The following is a 20,116-nucleotide window of genomic DNA, read 5'->3' as shown; positions in this document are numbered from 1 at the left end:
TATTCCCCCTGTCCCTCCTCCCCTGTATACGTCGAGCAAGCGCGTAATTAAAACTGACGCGTTTTCGTTTCGATGTGTTCGCATTTCGACCGTGTGCAACGCCGTTATAGATTCCGGGCTTCTGCCTCCTCCCCCCCTCCCGATGCCATCGAGGGAAGGGGGGAGGAAAAAAAAAAAAAAAGAAAGGGGGAGCGATAGTTTTCAAAATCGCCGGTTGTCCGTCAAATATGGAGCGAGGCGTCAAAAAACGGGAAATTATTGGGCGGCATTTCCGCCCGAGCACGGGACGCGCGCATCCTGAAATTTACATTGGACGCGCGGCGCGGTTCCGCTCCGCGCAGGCGGTGACGCGTATTAAATTTCACGGTTATCGGGACAAATATTTATTTGATTTCGAACGATACCATTATGACGTGACGCCGATTTGTTTAACGTCTCTCCCCCTCTCCACCTCGCGCGAAATAGCATCTCGTTTTTTTCGAAACGAGGGATTTTTCGAACGAAAACATTATTGGATTCCTGTTCCATTCCCTCGATCGTAATTGTGACCGGTTGCAATCGATCTACAGGAGAGACGATAATCGGCGCGAAAAGGGAAAGAGCGCGGAATCAGCGCAAAACAGCGTTAACGCGACGTGTAACGCGCCGGTGTATGATAACGGGGATGCGATAACGATTTTCAACACGGGGCGTACCGTGTACCGTGTCGAATCGAATCGAATCGAATCGACGATAAATCGAGTTAACTCAGAAAGCGATAAACATTGCGAGGCGGGGTACCAAAAATGGGGCGCTTTTTTCTCCTTTCTTCTTTTCTTCAATTCACCCGATTAAATCATCGCGGTAACGCGATTCCAAAAATCCTTCACACGTGTTCCCTTCTAGGCACGATTTGTCGCGATCGTTATGCTAATTAGAGCCTCGCGGACGAATCCCGGTTCGTCGAATTATCGTGCAAGCTTCGATAATTTCGAGGGGGAAGAGGATCGCGTACGAACGAGAAGAAGTGAAATTAATTTCTTCCCCTTGGTTCTCCGAGCAAAACGCGACGATTCCCGGATTAGATGGGAACGGTAAACGTAGGTGTAACGTCCATGTACGTGCGCGTAAAGCCCATCGGTGGATGCGTGACCCTCTCGCTCGGACATCGGGCACAATGGGAGTGGCGGGCCTGTATTTTTCGTGTACACGTAAAATCCATTTGGTCGTTCGACATACTGGGTTGTCACTCGGTACAATCGCATCCTCCTGTTGTCGCGCGCACGGCTACCGGGTCAGCTTTATTGTCAGCGCCGCCAGAATTCCGGCTTTCGCGTCGAAACGAAGAGCAATTATTCTCACCCACCGCTGCGAGCTTTTAATTGTCCGCGCGCGCTCGCCCCTCTCCTCCTTCCCCCTCCACGTCGCGCGCGTTCAAAATATCGCGTTACTTTCCCGAAATTACGAAAGGAATCGGTTAAAAGCGCATCTCTTAAATATCGCCTCCCCCGCTCTTCCCTTTAATCCGTCGAAGGATCGATGGATCATCTATCGTACTCCTCGGATCCCGAGAAAAAACTTTATCGAACATTCCGCTTCGAGGGAACGAATTGATACAAATGCGCGAAAAAGAGGGTTGAAACAACAGGGTTAAAACAGAATGTTTTAACGGAAAGGAAAAATATATGTATATTGAGGTATATTTTCAATCGAGGAAAGGATGAGGAAGCAATCGATGAGAAGGAAAGGAAAGTAAAAAAGTGAACTACGATAAGGTAAGAATAATTTTATCGCGTAGGAGGAAGGGGAGGGAAAAAGGCCGAGTCGCGTTACGACTCTTTAACCTAATAGGGGAAGCCAATTAAGGGTGAAATTAAGTATTGCCATTAGGGAAGGACAGTGTGCATCGCGATAAACGTTAAACTACACGCGGCAATAATGGGTGGGGAAAAAATTACATGACAAACCGGGCGCAATTAATCATTCCTCGTGCCCTCCTCGCTTGACACTATTCGGTTATCATCGTTACCAATCATCGCCGTATTTCCAGGGTAAAAAAAAAAAATTAAAAAAAAATAAAAACGCATCATCGTATATTAATAATGATTCGCGAATAGCCGGAACAAACAAACTGTCCGGAAAAAACGAACCACCCCGTTGCGATCCCTCTATCCCTCTTCCACTCACCTTTAATCGATCAGCAAACGAAAGTGACGAAACATTCCATTTCTTTCGCGCTTTCTCTCTCTCTCTCTATATATATATATATATCATTAACGAGAAAAATGCGCGCAACAACAATTCCTTCTCCCATCGAAATCCCTCCTCGTTTGTTTCCACGACGTACGATGCTGGTCCGGCTTGTTTCGCCCCCTGCCCAAACTCTGTATTCACGGCGTATCGCGTAATACCGCGCCATTACCGCGGATGTCTGAGCTCGCTAACCGGTAAATATGAGTTTTCGCTTCACTGGAACCCGCGCGCACATATATACATATATATATATACACACACAAACACACACCATTTTTGCCTCGTTAATTACGATTACGCGACGTCCCAATGGAACACGGTAACACGTCCGCGCCGACCATTCCGCTTTCTTTCTCCAACGCCGGCCAAAGAACGAGGGAACAACCTCACTCACGTCTAAGACGAGAAGAAAAATTTTCGCGAGCACGAGCGACGGTTATATTAATGTTCCATCGACGAGATTTATAAAAAGAAAACCTCCCTCTCTCTCTCTCTCTCTCTCTCGCCGCCGTTCAATTCCCAATTAAACAACGAAATTCGGCGTAGCGTAACGTCATAGTTTCGAAACCACTCGAAGAAGGAGCCTGTATCCGTTCCAAGGAACGAAGGTGAAGTGGCGAGGAGAGGGGGAGGTTCGCTCGAGAAGGATCTACGACCTCGATTGCTCGAGCAGCTGGAATAGGCCCGAAGTCTTGGCTCGAAGCTGCGGAAGCAATATTTCCACGGGACTTCGGAGCGAACCCACCGGCAATTAGTCAGGAAGTGGCTGACAAGCCTCCTCCGCGTCTTCGGCCTTTCGACAGGCTTTCCACGAATTGACCGTGCTTTCCGCGCCCGATTGCCGCCCGCATGCCACCTGGGATTAAAGATCCTCCCTTTCTTCTTAATTAATCGTCCAACGAGGGGGAACAGAGAGAATCCGTCTATCGATCAAATCGTCAACGGTAACGATTTTCGTATATTCCTTTCAGTCAGTTTGCGAGAGAATCGCGATAGAACGGATTCATCATTTTCGTGGTCGCTGCGAATTTACAATTGCAAAATAACAACGCAGCTATTTTCGATTGGGGGAAAAGTCGCGGTTTTATTTCGTTTCGCCGACCACGATGCGAGCCTATTTCGAGCAACTACCCCTACGGGACCTGTAAAACGGGTACAGGTTTCCTGTTCGGTACGACCGAAGGGTTTCCTTCACGGAACGAAATCAGACGCGACACCTGGTCACCCGCGGATAACGGATGCCGCAATATCTGGGAGGAGCGCGGCACGATTCGTATAAATTACCCGGGCTGACGCGTGTTTTCGTTACACGTCCGGTTAACACAGCGGATTTGTCTTCGTGAATGAGAGCGAAACCCGCCTCCATTCTTTCCTCCCCAATCTGAAAATAAACCTTCTCCTCCTCCGTTCCCCTCCCTGGCGTGGCGTGCCACGTTCCCCTTATACGCACGCGTTCCCGTAATAGGATCGGTCGCGAGATACCTGACGAACGATAATTGCACGGTTGGACGGGCGTATTCCAATTATCGGCGGAACGATCGGTAGTCGGCCGATTGAAAAAAAATTCCAAATTCGAACGAGCGGTAGAAATTGTCCGTTGTTATGCAGTTCTTGTTATTACCGTGTCGCTTTACGAGGCTGGATAAAGGACCATACTTTATGTAACGAGCGCCATTACCAACATCTCGAATCGGATCGGTATATATCTATATATTGGAAAGCTCCCCTCCTCTCTCTCTCTCTCTCTCTTTCGTCGTTGGATGAGAATCGGTCGCATTATTTTCGGGTAATTTTTTCACGCGACGATTCGTCGATTCGATCGACGAGCATCCCCTTCCCTTCTGGATTATTGGCTTCTTATTGGCGTATCGTCGTGTCGGGACACGATATATCGTATCATCATCCCCCGTATTCCATTTCCATGAATATTTGCCGCCGCACATGCACGTTGCGGCTCGTGCTCCCACGGGAGAATACGTACCGACCGGTGTACGAAAATTGTACACCGAGGAGGTATTCGCGTATCCTGTAAATGATATCCTCCACGCCCGTACAACTATTGGCTATTACTCACCCAAGAACCACCTCGTCATCGCGGCGCGCTCGTGATTTTCCATCCGCCCCTCCCTCTCCTCCACCGCTCTCTAGGCCCGCCCTCCTCGTCTCGTTAATTAATTAGAACGCTGGACATCGTGCTCTCACGGTTGAAACGCGTACAACTGTTTACTTTATTACGGTTCTTCGAAGGGAAGATCGGATCGAAAAAAGGAGAAAAGGGAAGCAGGTGATCGATGATTCGCCCGACTTTCAACGGCGATCCGATTAGCAGATCGAAATCGTAATTAACTCGATTAAGAGGAAAACCGATCCGGCTCGATTCCTTTCTTCGCGTCCTCCTCGTCCTTTCTCTTCTTTCTACACGCGCGTGTATCCAATCTCCCTTTTTTCCTATTTCTATTTTTATACGCAGCCATCGAGTGGCGCGTAGGCGGTGATGCGATCGATTTTTCTCGAGAAACGAGGAGAAGGAACGCAAATGTATATATATATATATATATATGTAATGGACAGGAAGAAGGTGGAGAGGGAGAGAGAACGAGAGATATTACTTTTGCTCGTTATCGGTTAATTGGAATCGCAAGATTCCCGATTGTTTCCGAGAAGGCAGACTTCACCGGTCTTTCCCCCTCCTCCTTCCTCCCCTCTCTTTCTCTTTGTACGCGGATTATCCCCGCGACTTATGTTCGGCGCGGAACGGTCGAAACGCGAAAGATGCAATTACCGAGCTGGTGACAAACTCGTTTGCCACGATGGGGCCACGAGTTTAAATCACTCCAAAGATGTGTATCACTCCAAAGACAATTTTTTTCCATTATTCCCAACGATTATTCCAGGTCGATTTTCCCCCTCGATTTTCGAAACGGAGCTAAAGCATTTAATCGGGATCCCGGCGACGCATCGCGGCAAGATAATGCACTAGAAGCAGAAACCATTCGATAACGAAGCTTTCGAACCGACTATCCCCGTTTTTTTGCCCCTCTTCCGCTTCTTGCCCTTCTCCTCCTTCCCTCTCTCCCCCTCCCATACCTCCAAGAGAAATCCGCAAAAGACAATGGGATCTCTGGTCCCGGCAAAAACCGATATTTCCGTCGTCGGAACGATTGTACGCGGCTTAACGATCGACCCGGAAAAGGAAATTTCATCTTCTCACGAAGCGCGGCGGCCCCTTTTTATTTCTCCTCTCCCTCCAGTTTTTCGTTATCCGCCCACTCTTCTCCACGGCCTCCCCTCCGCCCCACCTCCCATACTACCCGCCCTCTTATTTACAGCGGCAAATAACTCCTTTTGCGACGGTAATATCGTTACGGTTATGTAGTTTCGCCGATACGCCGGTTCTTTATTCTATTCCAAGGGATTCGTACGGATCTTCCCTCCCCTCTTCCCTCTCGTATGCTCGCCACGTTTCCCTTCTTCTCGCAATCTTTTCGTCTCCCGTCCGTCCTTGCCCCCCCTCCCCATCACCTGTGTGTACGTACACGTACATACACGTGTGTATGTATATATTTCTCAGCTATCATCCGAGACAATCCTATTCCTTTCCTTCCTTGGCACCAGGACAGAAACCGTCTCTCTGTCGCGAGAGATCCTACCCCGATATTCAGCCCCCTCCCCTCCGCCGCCCAAAATTGAACGATTTGTCGTATAAACGTCTCTCGAAGCCGATTCACTCCGAGCACGGAACGATTGATAAATCCGGGCATCGATCCGCGGAACAACAACCGATCGCGCTCGTGCGGACTTAATCCTCGAGAAGAGGAAGAGAGAGAGAGAGGAAACGTCCCATGGAAAAATCCGACCGACTTCGAGCACGAATCAAACCAAACTCTCCCCGTTTCCTTCGATCAGTTCCAGTTAAACCACTTCTACGTTCTTTCCAACTCCGCCTAATATACCGCCGATCAAGGGAGAAATACAATCTCGAATCATGACTGGATTTTTTCTGGGGAGAGAGAGAATTTGAAGAGAAAAGAAGAAGAAAGAATCGAAGAAAAAAACCGCAGTAGTCTGGAAAGTAGCGAGAGAGACGTCTTGTTATTAATTATTAGCGTTTTCCTTTTGACGGGTAAGGGACGCGACGTTGCCGCCGCAGGTAATTGCCCCGACGAAGAAAGACAAACGATAAAGAGAACGGGGCCGGCACGCGTCTCCTCCCTGTAATTGAACGCCTCGCCCGAGCTCGCGCGACAGCTGGATGCTCGCTTTAATCGCGACTCGACGCAGCTCTACCAACGAGTGTCTCGACCAACAGCTCCCTTCTCCCTTCCCCGCACTCGTAACGACGATTTACGGGTTAACGAGTTCGCGCTTCTCGAATTTCGCGCACGAATGTTCGTCGCGCGATTCTTCCCTCCCCACTCCTCTCTCACGGTAGCTGTATCTTCCTTCTCTTTCTCCTTCTCCTTCTCCTTCTCCTTCTCCTTCGTGTCTTGAGCCAACCGAACGAAAGTTCGCCCCCCTTACATTATCGTCGCAGCGGCGGGAGCCGCGAGTCGGTTCTTGCGCTCGCGGGTGCCGCTAACTTTTTAACTAGTTGCAAATTAAAATTTAACTCGAGGGTACCCGCCACCGTCACCTCCTCTCTGCCCGCGTTTCTCCGTACTTTCTCGTTTCTCGACTCTAATGTGTGTGCGCGCGCGAGGAAGGAGGGGAAAAAAAGAAGAGAAAGAGAGAGAGAGAGAGAGAGAAAGAAACTTTGCGGGAGTAGATTTAAAAAAGAAACGGAGGTCGCTGAAAGTTATAGGGGAGTTGGGATCGAAGACGTTCGAGATCTTGGATCATTTTTACGAGGTGGTCAGGAAAGAAGCAAGGTGTGTCGTATACCACGAGGGAAGGAAAAGAAGATATCTCTTCTTCCAGAAGAGTTTCCCGTCTCGAAACGTAATCTCGAGCAACGTGAATTTACAAAATTGTAGAAGCATCTGTGTATATATTTATAGGAGCGCGTCTCGAATAAATCTGCCCATTACGAATATCTGGGCGATAACAACGGCATCGAACCGCAAACAACGAGTGGATTTAGTTGGCCAAGGATAATGGGTGTACGTTTTACTTTTTTTTCTACTCGTTTCGAACGTACACCTAACTGGGGAAGTAACGAGGCCGGCACGGGTCTCTTCTACGTGTATCCCATTGTTATCGATGTACGCCACTCGACGAGTTGGAGGATCTCCGCGGGGGAGGGGCGGCGTAAAAATGATTTGAAAATTGCCGCGAGCGGTTCTCGGCGAGAGAGAAACGGTCGGTGGCGCGACGGAGAGGCGCGACACGGAGAGACAAGACGAGCGGAGGGGGGGTTCGGGCGGAGAAAAGCGCGGAAAAGGGTATTGCAAAGAGAGGAGAAAGAAGCGTGGGTAACCCCGTTTGCGACGGGGCGAGGGCAGGACGGACAAATTGCACTTCCCAGTCTCGTTAAAACAATGTCGTCGGGGAAGGAGAGAGAGAGAGAAGAAGGCTGTGGCGGTGACGCAAGGGCGGTGGAAGGAAAGGGGCTAGGTGGCTGCTGCACCTTCCAACGAAGCAGTATTCAGGTGGAAAGAGCTCTTCGCTCGTTAGCATTTAATTGAGAACCTCGCGAGGAGAGGACTCGAGGTCCCCGGTAACGACCGGTCGACGGGCTCGTTTAAATATTTTAATAATCTCTTGTATCGCGAACGGCGATTCGAATATTTAGCGGTGCCGCGATATCCAGCTCCGGCCTCCTCCTTTACCGACCTCATTCCGAATACATGACGAAAGGATCCGCGGGCACGAGTACCTACCACCCCGATCCAATCCCATCCGACTTACCTATCCCTGCCGGCAACGCTCTCGCTTTTACGGATCGGGACGGATCGGGCCACGGATCGAGGCTTTGTCGAAGCAATTAGAGGGAAATTTATCGATCGGTGGAACGATCGGTGGAATGCAAATCGCTCGATCCTCCGCCCCGATCATGCTCATTATCTCGCGACGCGGAACCACGACCAGGCATTATAATTTCAAACAGTCGTCCTGGATTTACATACCTCGCGATTCCCTTCCAAAACACTCCCTCTTCCTCGATAAGCTTTCTCTATCGCTTCTCCGGAAGGGTCGTCGATAATTTCACTTTTCTCGAATCTCCTCCGTAAACGGACAACAACAACAACAACAACAAAGGAAACGAAGAAGCGTTATTAATCGTTTCTCTATCGAGACTGACCTCCATTCGCCCAAGTGGACCGTTGCAACCTGTACCTTATATCGATCCTTCACGGCCTTCGAATTTTCCGCTCCAATAGAACACGCCATTTAGGCGAACGCTTTTCACCCACCAAATTTTCTCTCTACGAACGTATATCTCCCTCTCTCTCTCTCTTTCTCTCTGTTTGCATCGACACATCTGGCAACACCTTATCCAACGGATAAACGAGCTATACGACGTTGTGTATACACAGAAGCTTTCCCATTGTGCGCTGCTCGAAGCTGCTCCTTTATCATCCATAGGCCGACGATCAATTAATCGCGCGACTACGATCATCGCACAGAGAACTCGTGTTATTTGATATTTAAACTTGTCGCAAGGAGATTAATTCGCAAGATTTCGATCCGTTTCAATATCAAAGGAATTCTTTCTCCTTCTACTTATCAACGGCCGTATATCGTTGTTGCTTGCTCCTTGACTTCTCGGATATAATATCCTCGACAATTGGCGACGATATTCGATATTCGTTCTGTTCTTTTTACATTCTTTTTGTCCCCGGAAAAAAGAATTCACGGCAGGTATCTCGCGATGGCCGACGAGAGCCCTTACGTCCCCATCCCGCAAAAATGTCATTAGCTTCCGCCTCCAGGGGAATGCCCTTTGACCTTTGCACGAGGAGAGGAAACTTGACCTGCGGCCACCGTTAACCAGCCGACTTTGTGTAACCTGTTGTCGCCGCCCAGGTAAGTCACCCTTCCCCTCTCTCTCTCTATCCAACACCCTCTCCTCGCGGTCGATCGCACCACCCACCACTCGACCCGTGTATCCCTATCCTTCCCCTCTCCAGATGCTTTTCGGTAGACCAAAGTGACCTAGGTTCATTAATTCAAAGAGGGAGCTGCAACCTCCCTTCCTCCCCTTCCTCGATTAGCTTACGCTTACACGGCCATCTTTGTATATCGTCTTCCGTTGGGAACGATCGACAAATACAGTAGGAAGGGAGGGAGGGAGGGTGAGCGTCGTGTACTTCGACGGCATTAAACGACCGTCGGCTTCGTGTTTATATATATATGTATGTGTGTGTATGTCTGGTGGTATTTGTTGTTTGCTGTTCCTCCCCTACGTCTTCCCCCTCCCCACTATCCAAACTATCCCACACCCTTAGCACACACCAAGAATGCACCACGCAAGCAACGGATGGTTGCAACAACTGTGTACCGAGGGATGGTATCCAAGGGGGAGTAGAAGAAGAAGGGCAGAGGAGGAGGGCAGTCTGGCGAGAGGGATTTTATTATACTTGGGTGGATATAACCGTGGAAATGCACAAATAATACGAAAGCCGCAAAACAGGCGGCAGTGATAACATCGCGAACACGATGACAAGGGAGAGGGGGAGCAGGGGTTGTGACGAGGAGAAGAAGGAGGAGGAGGAAAACGTGCCTTTCCGCCCGTACGATCGCTCGCCTTCCACACCTTCCCCGTGCAACTTGGCAAAAAGCGACAAATATTTTCCATCGCGGAGGCACGTATCGCGTGAAAAACACGTCCCTGCTCGAATCTCCCTTCCACCAATTTGCGACCGTTGAAACGGAGAAAGAGAGAGAGAGAAAGAGAGAGAGTGACTTTTATACACCGTTGTATAACGAGATATCTAAATCGAAATCGTACGGTTAATAACAGGAGGAGGAGAGGGGAGGGGAGGGGAAAAAAGGAGGGGAGCGGTTTATTACGAGGAATGTAAAAGTTTGACGAGTCGCTTCGAGTTCTTCCTCGAGATTATCCACGGGGATAAAGGGAGAGGGGGGGTCACGGTATATCGGACGTCCGAGTTTTGATCCGAGGGAAATCGGATCGGTCGGTGTCCCTCCCTCTCTCTCTCTCTCTCTCTCTCTCGCCCTTTCCTCGCACTTGTCGCGGGTGTACAGGGGCGGACGGCGAGGTACACGGTTTCCCCATTATCGAGTGTTTACGGGGACGAAGGAGGAGAAGGCGCGCACACGAGGGCATCGCATCGGGCCGCGGGTGGTGAGATCGCATCGGCCGCTCCGCATAATAACTAGCTACCGCGCATTTACATTTTAATACGGCCGCTCTGCATAGCGGATAAAAGGTGTATGGACGGATGAAAATCACCGACCTCTGTATCGTCATCGACACCCAACCGCATAGTCCGCGGAAATAACCGGCAAATTAACCGTAACCGAGCACGAATCCCGTCCTCCTTACGATTTTTCCTTCTTTTTTTTTTTTTTCCTTCACTCGCCCTCCGGCGTTTTTCCCACCCGCCAATTCCCGTTCACCGCGGGCGTTTATATGAAAAATATCTCGATGAAGTCGGTGAAGTTTTTACCAAGATCCCAGGACGATCTTCTCAAAGGGGCGTTTGTTATGACGGCTCGTCGCACTAGATCGTGCATTCTCTCGATGAAAAAATGCGCCACGGAGTTGCGTCGATCGAATGCGTTTGTCGTACAGATCGAGAGCGAAGGGTAATGATAAAGAAAGAGAGAGAAAAAAAGGGAAAAACCGTACGAAGTTTGGACGGTCATCGATTATCCGCAAACGAAGGTCGAAGGGAAGCCACGATTCGTGTCCCAAGATCGAGGGAGCCAGCCAGATGTCCATTAAGATAAGTCGAGACCGTGTTTAACCGGGGAATCCGAATGTCGGCGACAACGTATTCGTCGATGGCATGGCGGGGATGGCGGTGACAAAGAAGCGGGAAACAGGGGCGCGATCGTTCCGTTCCGTTCCGTTCCGTTCCGTTCCCGTAGTTTATAGCGTTCTCGCGACGTATCCGAAATGCGATACTGCGGCTGGATAGGCCTTGAAAAATGTTCTGAAAACAGGAAGAAGATAACCGGTTAGCTATTTCGCGGGGACAACATCCCCGATGGAAATCCATTCGCCTGGATAAAAAAAAAAGAGAGAGAGAGAGAGAGAGAGAAAGCAGAAGAAGGAAGGGGAAAAGAAGAAAGAGGGGACGAGTGAAAAAAAAATTATTAAACACGATGATATCGGTGCCATCCATGCTGATGCAAATGGTCCATAAATTTGTAAAATTACATAGAAAATCAATGCGCCGGGGAAGAACAAGTAGTAGCGTGCGGCGGGGGAGGAGGGGGAGTTTTAATAAAAACTCCCTACCCTTTTTGTCAACGTGCGCTGCTCTCAGCGATATTAAAACCCAAACTCGAACGCGTAGGTAGTTTCATCGGAATAAACGAGGCTGGATATTCTTAACGTTTTACCGTAGTATCGCGAAGGTAGTGGGACGAAAAAAGAGAGAGAGAGAGAGAGAGAAAGAGAGAGGAAACAAGGGCAAAGCGCGGGTGGAACGAAAAAAAAAAAAAAAAAAGAACAGATTGACCTTATTCCCATAATAGCTCCGACTATGCCATTCGATCGACTCTTGTTTATCAATGAGAATCTAAGCCGCGAATAAACGGTGGAACGTCGATAACCATCACGCTCGTACACCCTCGCGAATCTCTGGCTGCGGTGAAAGTGTATCGATCCCCGGGATCGATCCGACCCGCTTTCAGATCCCAGCTGTCTACCTGCGCCGCGCATGTTTCGTTATCCGCTCGATCGTTCCGGTGTAATCGGTTCTACGGTCACACACGAAACAATGTTCCCTTTCCTGGAGAGAGAACCGACCAACGATGAAGCTATACCGCTTCGTGGTATATATGGATGCATAGATATATATATGTGTATATATATATATATATAAATATAGTATACGTCTGTATTCGCCTAGGTGCATGGGAGCAGAGAATATAGAACGGTGATTTATTAGGTGGGAAATTCCAATTCGCGGCCTGATTCATCGCGGACCGCAGTCGAATCCAGTAAACATCTTCGATCTCCTCTCTCTCTCTGTTGCTAGCTCGCGTGCACGCGCGTCGTAATTTCCATCTACCAGCCCCTCCCCTCCCAGCCTGGAGGAAATCACATTTACGCGGAGGTTGGTTGGTTCGTTTCCGGATGATTAGTCGGCAAACAATTAGCGCATGGAGCGCATCGTGGCGAGCGATCGCAAAGAGGGGGAGGAAAAAGGAGGAATTGTCACGGTCGGCGAGATCCGAGAGCGACGGAGCGACGATACAATGAAAATAGATTTTCAAAGGGTATCGAGACCCGGTTTAATTGCTCTCGCGATCCTCGATAATTGTACATCCCCGCCCGTTAGCTCTCCCTAACGAGAAAATGAACTAATAGGGAGCGAAGTAACCAGTAGTGTATATATATATATATATATATATATGTATACAGTCACTCTTCTTCCCCTCCACCTCCTTCCTCGTGATCGCGCCAAGTTAGATTGGATTCGCGACGAAAAAGCGACGATCCCCTCTTTTTATGTAGAACAACTTCTCGCCTTTCTCCGCCGCGAACGTAATCCCGTTTCTTTCTCGCGAACGAAAAGATGGGGAGGGGGAAAAAATACGAAAGGAATAGATCGTTAGGGCATCGCGCGACTATTACCACGCCCTCGCGGCGTCCACCCGCCAATCACCGAGCGCGAGATTAGAGTTCTATCGGTTGATTGATCGTGTCTTGGAACGGTTTATTGCGCCCCGACCGACAATTTCGAGAATAAGGTATCGCGCGGACGTACGGCGAGGAGACATCGTTCTCTTCGACGAAAACGAAGAATAAGAACGGAATCGGGTTTCGTGCGTGCCTCCTCCCCTATAAAAGTATCGGTCTAGAAACTGTTGGTCGGTCGGCTGAGTTATATCCCCGCAAGGTATCATTCCGCGGTAAGAGATGGCACGCCGGCTATCCGATTCCGTTATCTCGTCCTGTCTGCGAATTCCACCGCGGCGAAATAACAGTCCGAAGAAATAGCGCCTTTCCGTCTTCGTTCGCCACCCTTTCCTCTTCTTCCCTCCCTCCTCTTTTTCGTGATCGTGAAACACGTCGAAGGGAAGAGGAATAATAAGGATGACGGTTGGGCGCAATGAAACTGCTCTACGACTGTCGCGTGTATATATATATATATATATATATCCACGTATCCTTAAAAATTAAAATGGCGTTTATTGTTCCCCCGCGGCTATGCCCAGTCGAACGAAGGGATTAATAATTACTTCCACGTGCTCGCGCCAGAAATTCATAGCTTTGTGGGTTGGAAAAAAGAGAAGGAAGGAAGGAAGGAAGGAAGGAAGGAAGGAAAAGGAGAGGAGGGAAGATTGAAATCGCGACCCCGATCGGAGAGAGATAAGCGGGAGGTTGTACGCTGCGCGTCAGAATGTCGAATGACGAGAGCGTTGGCGCGACGAAATAGAGGCACAAATAGAGGGTGAACCAAAAGTTTGGAGCAGTGGAACGAGAACGAAATTTATCGACGATAGGGGAGATCGATGAGAGCCCGAAAAGGCTCCCGTACAATATATATCCACGTAGATACACACGTGTGAGTCAGCTATTAATACCCACAAATTATAAATAATGTCGCTGCCGCGACCACAAATCAGCGTTTGCCGTAATACCGGCAGAGGGGCTTTCGACTGGTCGGAGGATTAAGCGCTTTTCGAGAGACGCCTACCTGATGGTACGCGGAGGGAAGATGAAGGGCGAAGGGAGAGAGAGAGAGAGAGAGAGAGATACCAGTCGATCCTCTAGGTTCAGCTGCGATCGAAAACTCAGGGGAGTGAATCTGTGTGCATTAAACCCCATCCAGAGGAACGTACCACTGCTTTGTGCGAAATGTTCTCTCACGATATCGAAGCTATTCCGGCTAATATTGATATTGGTATCGGTAGTTAGATTGGGCGTAGACGATTCCGCGAAGAAAAAGGGGATAAGTTTCGACGAAACGTTGAGGATGAAAAAAAGAAAAAAGAAGGAAAAAAAGAGAGCCGAATCCACTTTCGTTTAACTCTTCCTTCACGTTGTGCGCTGCTCGAACGAAAAAGCGTCGAACGCGTCGATGAAAGTTTTCGAGGATAACGATAAACCTTATCGCACGGTGTATAGAGTAACCTTTTCACGCCGGAATAACCTAATACCGTTAAAACATTCTGGCAGTACGTGGTAATGACTTCCGTTGATGGAATTAACTTGGCGCATTTACATCAAACGTTCATAGACTTAATTGGAATATCGTGTATCTCTCGTTACACGCTCCAAACTTGTTTCGTTTGAACGCGTCTTGTATGCAGTCCGAAGATAAACATCATTATCGAATTGTATCTATTTCGTAGATACCCCCCTTTAATTACCGGACCCACCGGTATATATACGTATATATAACTGGAAAATTTTACGCTTGTATTCCCTCGCTCCTCCAATTAAGACAAACCTCCATCCCCTGTCATAATAAAAGATTCCCCCAAACAATGAACTCGCTATCCTATTGTCCTATCCATCCGATTTACATAGCTATAAAAGAGAACGAGCCATTTGCAGGGGAAGATTTTCGAGTTTACACGACCGTGACGGCGAACTTTCGCGTAATTGCGCGTCAATGTCCTTCGAGGGGGAACATCTCCTCGCCAATAAGTTCCGAGCGGAGAAAGAAAGAAAGGTAGATATATAGATAGAGAGATAGAGAGAGAGAAAGAGGAAAAGAGAGAGAGAGAGAGAGAGAGCAGTTGGAACGATAGGAAAGAAACGGGAGCACGAAATAGTCGGAGAGATGCCGTGGAACGATAACGGATGCCTCGCGTCGCGGATCTTGTCTCGTTGTCTTCGGGCAGCGACGCGGTGCGCCGACATCCGGCACCGCGCAGCCCTCCGAGAAGCGAGAAAAAGCGAGGAGAGGACCGTCAAACAGATTGAAATCAACCGACTTCTATTTTCTCCTCCTGCACTGTACCGGAGCCAGATCTGAAATGAAAATCTGTGGTCCCCGCGAGCGAGGAACCGCAAGATAATTCAGAAAGAAGAGAGAGCCGAAAGAAAGAGGAGAGACCGCGTCCTTGTACGCCCGTCCTGTTTTACGAATCGCGGGCATTCAGTCAGACTGATTAAAATGTCTCTCTACAACGTGACCGAATTACGAATTTTATCCTCGAATCGAATACCCCCCTCCCGTCCCTCTGCCCAACTAAAACAGTTTTCAATTTACAATCATTTCGATATTCAATTAACGATTTTATATTACAACGAGCTTCGTTATTTTCAAAACAGATATTACGTTTAATAATCGTAACTGGAGCGAAATCCAACCGTTATATTTATTGTTTCAAGCTGCGCGGCTGTGCTCGTGCGAAAGTCTCTGTATCATCTTTCATGGACAAAATTATAAAGCGGAGAAAAAAGGAGAAAAGAAAAAGAGAGAATAAAAAACACAAAGGAATGAGAGAAAAAGAGAAACGAGAGAAAAGAAAAACTTTCCGGTTATCAGATAGAATTTTAGTATGGCAAAAAAATACGAGAGAAAAGAGGACTTTAGCTCGTACGAATTTGCTTGGTAAGCGTTTTTTCCCTAACTCTGACACGGAGAGTGTCGAGCAGAAAGAGAGAAAGAGAGGGAAACTGTGGGAGAGTTTCCAGTTATGGAGAAAAATTTTATATAATCTGGAGTCAGTTCGGAGACGGGAAATTTCGAAAAATCTCGGCGCAACTTGGAAAGTCTCGCGCACTTACAACCGGTAAATCGTTTTCCGTCCTTCGAGATCCGCGAACTTACAAGTTTCATTCCTTTCTCGACGAAACACGTTCCCCGTGTCGTGTGTCTCCTTTTTCCTTCTCGCCCTCATACTCTCTTCCCTCTCTCTCATCTCATTTATGTTCAACTTTCATTTCCCAACCCGTAAGAACTTTCGATTAAATTTTCATAGAGAAACGCGCGAGAAACCATGCAACGAACAGGCTCGAACAGGCTCGAGTAATTTCAACCGAACGTCTCGATCCTTTGACGCGATTCGTAACGACTGATATAACCGTGCATATTCAAATTCGCAATTCGTGATACATTCCGTCGAATCGAGATTCAGAGGCGACTATTGCTGGAACATAATCAGGAACATAATACACCCGTCTTGCCTAAGCTGCGGAGCAAGATGTACGCTTAATCCACGTTTGACGCTCGCTAGCCTGTTGGCTGGCTACACAGACGAGCGTACGATATTGCGCCAAACCGAGCAATTACTGTCAGTAATCTCGCTAATAGAATTCCAATATGCGTGCCAATTGAACCGAGCCACCGTATGGCCGTACGGGCGTGAATCTGCAGATTGCGCGCGAACAACGAAAGCTGTGACACGATTCGCCCATTAACTATGCTCTCAGTTTGCTCGACGCAAGTTCTTTGTATACGGTGCACTTAGAGCGTACCAACCGTAACATAAACGTGCACGAAACTTATGCTCTATAGACAGACTATAAAATCACAAAAGCTAAAAAGAAAATTTAAACTTAATGATATCGTATTTGCACGATATACATGTACGCGAATTACCTCGACGTTATCTACACGTATACCACAAATATTTATACGTATGAATGTACATGCTAAAACGCTGTATTACTATACAGTTCAATTTCAAAAGTTCCTACAATAGGAATATTTTATGCATACGTATAATAGGAAGCATATTTATCCAATGGTTGTTATTTCGGAAAATATATTGACGGGATATTACACCGTATTTTAACTGTTCTTTGATCAACAAAAGAATAGAATAAGAAAATAAAAGTAATATAAATACACGGTGACAATCGTATCAAGAAAACGAGTTAATATACGAGGAACTCGAATGGGAGGACAAATCGTTAATTGGACTTGGTACGATGTTACCGTGCGAATTGTTCGCCAGGAAATTACCTCGATATCTTCTCATTGTTGTTTTGTACCGATATTGCAGCGTTATCTCGAAAATATACGAATTTTCTTCAAAATTGTTACGAGTCACTGGCACCGTTAAACCGTTGACGCGATAGATTAAAGCACTACGTTCGACAAATCAACGATCGAATGATTTCCGGAAGTATATAGGTAATTAACGCGCGCGAATTTAAATATAAAAAAATTAACGTAGTCGCCGTTTTGGAAGAAATTTAAAGTGCACGATCGAACATTCTATACGTATCGTTGATCTTATCGAACTGTGAGATAAATTTCATGCGGAGTCAGTGGATAATTACGTTTAATTGCATCCAATTATCTCGATACGAACACGGAAAATTCATTTATTGAATCTTTGATAACGATTCTTTTCGTTTTTTTTTTTTATAATTGATGTAAAACACATGTAGATAATAGAGTTTTGTAAAATAATAATTTTAGTCGAAATTTCAGGATCTACTTAAAGCTTTCAGGTATAAATCATAATCTAATCTAAACTATTATGAAATTAATATCTTTTCGATAACCTGTACAGATTTACACATTATAATATATATAGAAAAAATTAATCACTATAAAAATAGTCATCGAAATGAGCACATAAACAAACACTTGAAAAAACTTGTTACATTTTCTTTGTTATTTAACCAAAATATCTTTTATATGATAAAAAGCTAATACATTTTTATTTAATTCAAAATTACACAAATACACCTTGCCCAACTTGAGTACGTTCCTAAGAAGTGTCAATAAATGTTTGTAATTCTTTAATTTTCACCACATACTTATAAATGCGTAAGCAGTTCATTGACTAGTTGGTGGAGATTCACCATTATCGTATTGATTTTTATTCCTCAGCAAGTATCCGGCTAGAAAGCTGATGGGATCTGCGGGTCTTTCCTTGGCCAACGTGGATAGAGCTTGTAATAAAATTGGTACTACAGTTTGATCCAAATATTGCCTCGTTGGAAGAGATTGTACTTCGACACGTGACTTCTTTGGTGGCACACCAGTAAGATCAGAATCCTTATTCATTGCTAATATCCTCTACAACAACAAGAAAATAGTATATCAGATTAAGGTTAGTGATATTTTAATCGATATTAATTAAATTATTTATCACTATTTTGTTATACATTTTATCAATATATATAAAAGAACTATAAAAGGTACAAGATATTCATGAATTAAATAAAAGTGTGAAATATATGAATCAAGATAATCAAATAACCTAACCCAACAACGCCGATACGAAAACAAACTCAAATTTTAATATAACAGCTGTCATTAGATTGGCGGGAAATGGTGTAATTGTTTTAATCGAACGATCCATTGTAAATTTCGATATATAAAATCGATTTTATAAATAGGAAAATATTCGATAATTTAATCACGAGTTTAGGAAATATCAATGATAAGAATCGATAACCAAGAAATAATAGCATAACAGGTTACGCCTAGATTTATAGGTTATCTGACTTACGTGCGCTGTTTCGCTCACAACATTGGTGAGGGGTTGTGCCGGCGCCGCTGGCTCGGTCCTTTCCTCTGGTGTATTTTCCGCTATTACAAAAATAATACGTTGATCGACATTGTTAGTACCAAAAATTCCCAAAAAAGATATCGCTTAACGGTACCTATTAAATGATAAAAAGCAAAATAAACGGTACGTACCACCGCCAGACGCCATCGTGCCAACAAATGATGTTACCAACCACTACGAGTTATCACTGCACAAACATCGTTCAAATGTTACCATATCGTAAATATTCAAAATTCTACAGGTTAAAAATCGCGTAAAACATTTGATATTGCAAATCAATAACATATTTTTTTTTCGTATTATGATAAAATATACTTTAGCGATTTTTTAAAATAATAAAAATACGACGTAACAATTATTCTAATGTTACATTTAACAAAAAAAAATAACCTTTCCTGACTTAATACGATTAGATTATAATATAGATGATTGGGAATCTAAAATTATACACAAATAATTGTTTTTTTTTGTTTTTTTTTTTTTTTTTTTTTTTTGGTTTTATTTATTTAACGTAAAGTTAGACGCTACTACGACTTTGGTACAAAAACATAAAATAGTGGTACTGAGGAAACGGTGTATTGCGAGCGGATCCTCGAGTCCCTACGAACGCGGAGAAATACGAGTATCGTTGTACGAGAATATGAACTTACAGCCAATTTAAAGGCGAGCACTGACATTGTGAGCGCAACACAGGGTACTAATTACGAAATGTCCCGAGTCTGCTTGCAACCGAAAAAGATAACGATACGCGCCCCGCCGAAAGAGAAGCTCGAAGAACCGCCTCGTCGTTGCACAAAAATGGACATCCAATATCTTCAATGAACAAAGCATAACATATACGTATAACGCGGACGGCGGCACCGACCGTTTCACAGCATTATAAAAAAAAAAAGTAACGTTAAACCTTGCAAATAGAAGCGATACCAGATCGATCACACAAAATATAACGATAAACAGATATTAATATTTCCAATCGATTAATAGAAGAAAGCTATACGACAATCCCCGGACATCACGTTTTTTTCTTTCGTTTTTCGTGCTTTTTTTTTTTTTTCTTTTTTCCTTAATATCGACACGCGTGTGCGGCGAGATCGATCGTACGGCTAATATCGAATAAGTTAAATATCTTTCGATTTCTCTTTTATTCGCGTTAAGTTCCAAAGCTTCAAAGCGAAAAGCTCCGCGAGCGTTACGTGAGTAAAACGTGATATACATCGTAAAAGGTGAGTTGGATATGGCTACATTAATGTGGTAGAGCGCGATCGTAACACATACACGAGACACGAGACTTTGCGCAGCCTTTAAAATCACATCG

The 20,116-nt window shown here is 45.9% G+C and overlaps 1 protein-coding gene across 1 annotated transcript; it reads right to left on the bottom strand.

The window, feature by feature from the left end:
• Positions 1-17,915: 17,915 nt before the first annotated feature.
• On the bottom strand, positions 17,916-18,990 carry LOC122719942 (protein dpy-30 homolog). The gene is made up of 3 exons (XM_043946226.1): positions 18,933-18,990; positions 18,742-18,821; positions 17,916-18,305 (listed from the first exon to the last, which is right to left on the bottom strand). The coding sequence occupies exons 1-3, from the start codon at positions 18,946-18,948 to the stop codon at positions 18,063-18,065; spliced, it is 339 nt and encodes a 112-aa protein (XP_043802161.1). The 5' UTR covers positions 18,949-18,990; the 3' UTR covers positions 17,916-18,062.
• Positions 18,991-20,116: the final 1,126 nt, after the last annotated feature.

This window comes from Apis laboriosa, unplaced genomic scaffold (assembly GCF_014066325.1).
Source record: "Apis laboriosa isolate Shangri-la unplaced genomic scaffold, ASM1406632v1 scaffold9_cov152, whole genome shotgun sequence".
Taxonomy (NCBI): Eukaryota; Metazoa; Arthropoda; class Insecta; order Hymenoptera; family Apidae; genus Apis; species Apis laboriosa.
The sequence above is the reverse complement of the archived record's forward strand: the minus strand, read 5'-3'. Positions and strand labels throughout refer to the sequence as shown.

Bases quoted from the DNA above. Each gene is read 5' to 3' on its own strand.
- LOC122719942 (XM_043946226.1), bottom strand. The intron at 18,306-18,741 runs GTAAGTCAGATA...TTGTTGTTGTAG, and splicing joins TTGTGAGCGAAACAGCGCAC to AGGATATTAGCAATGAATAA.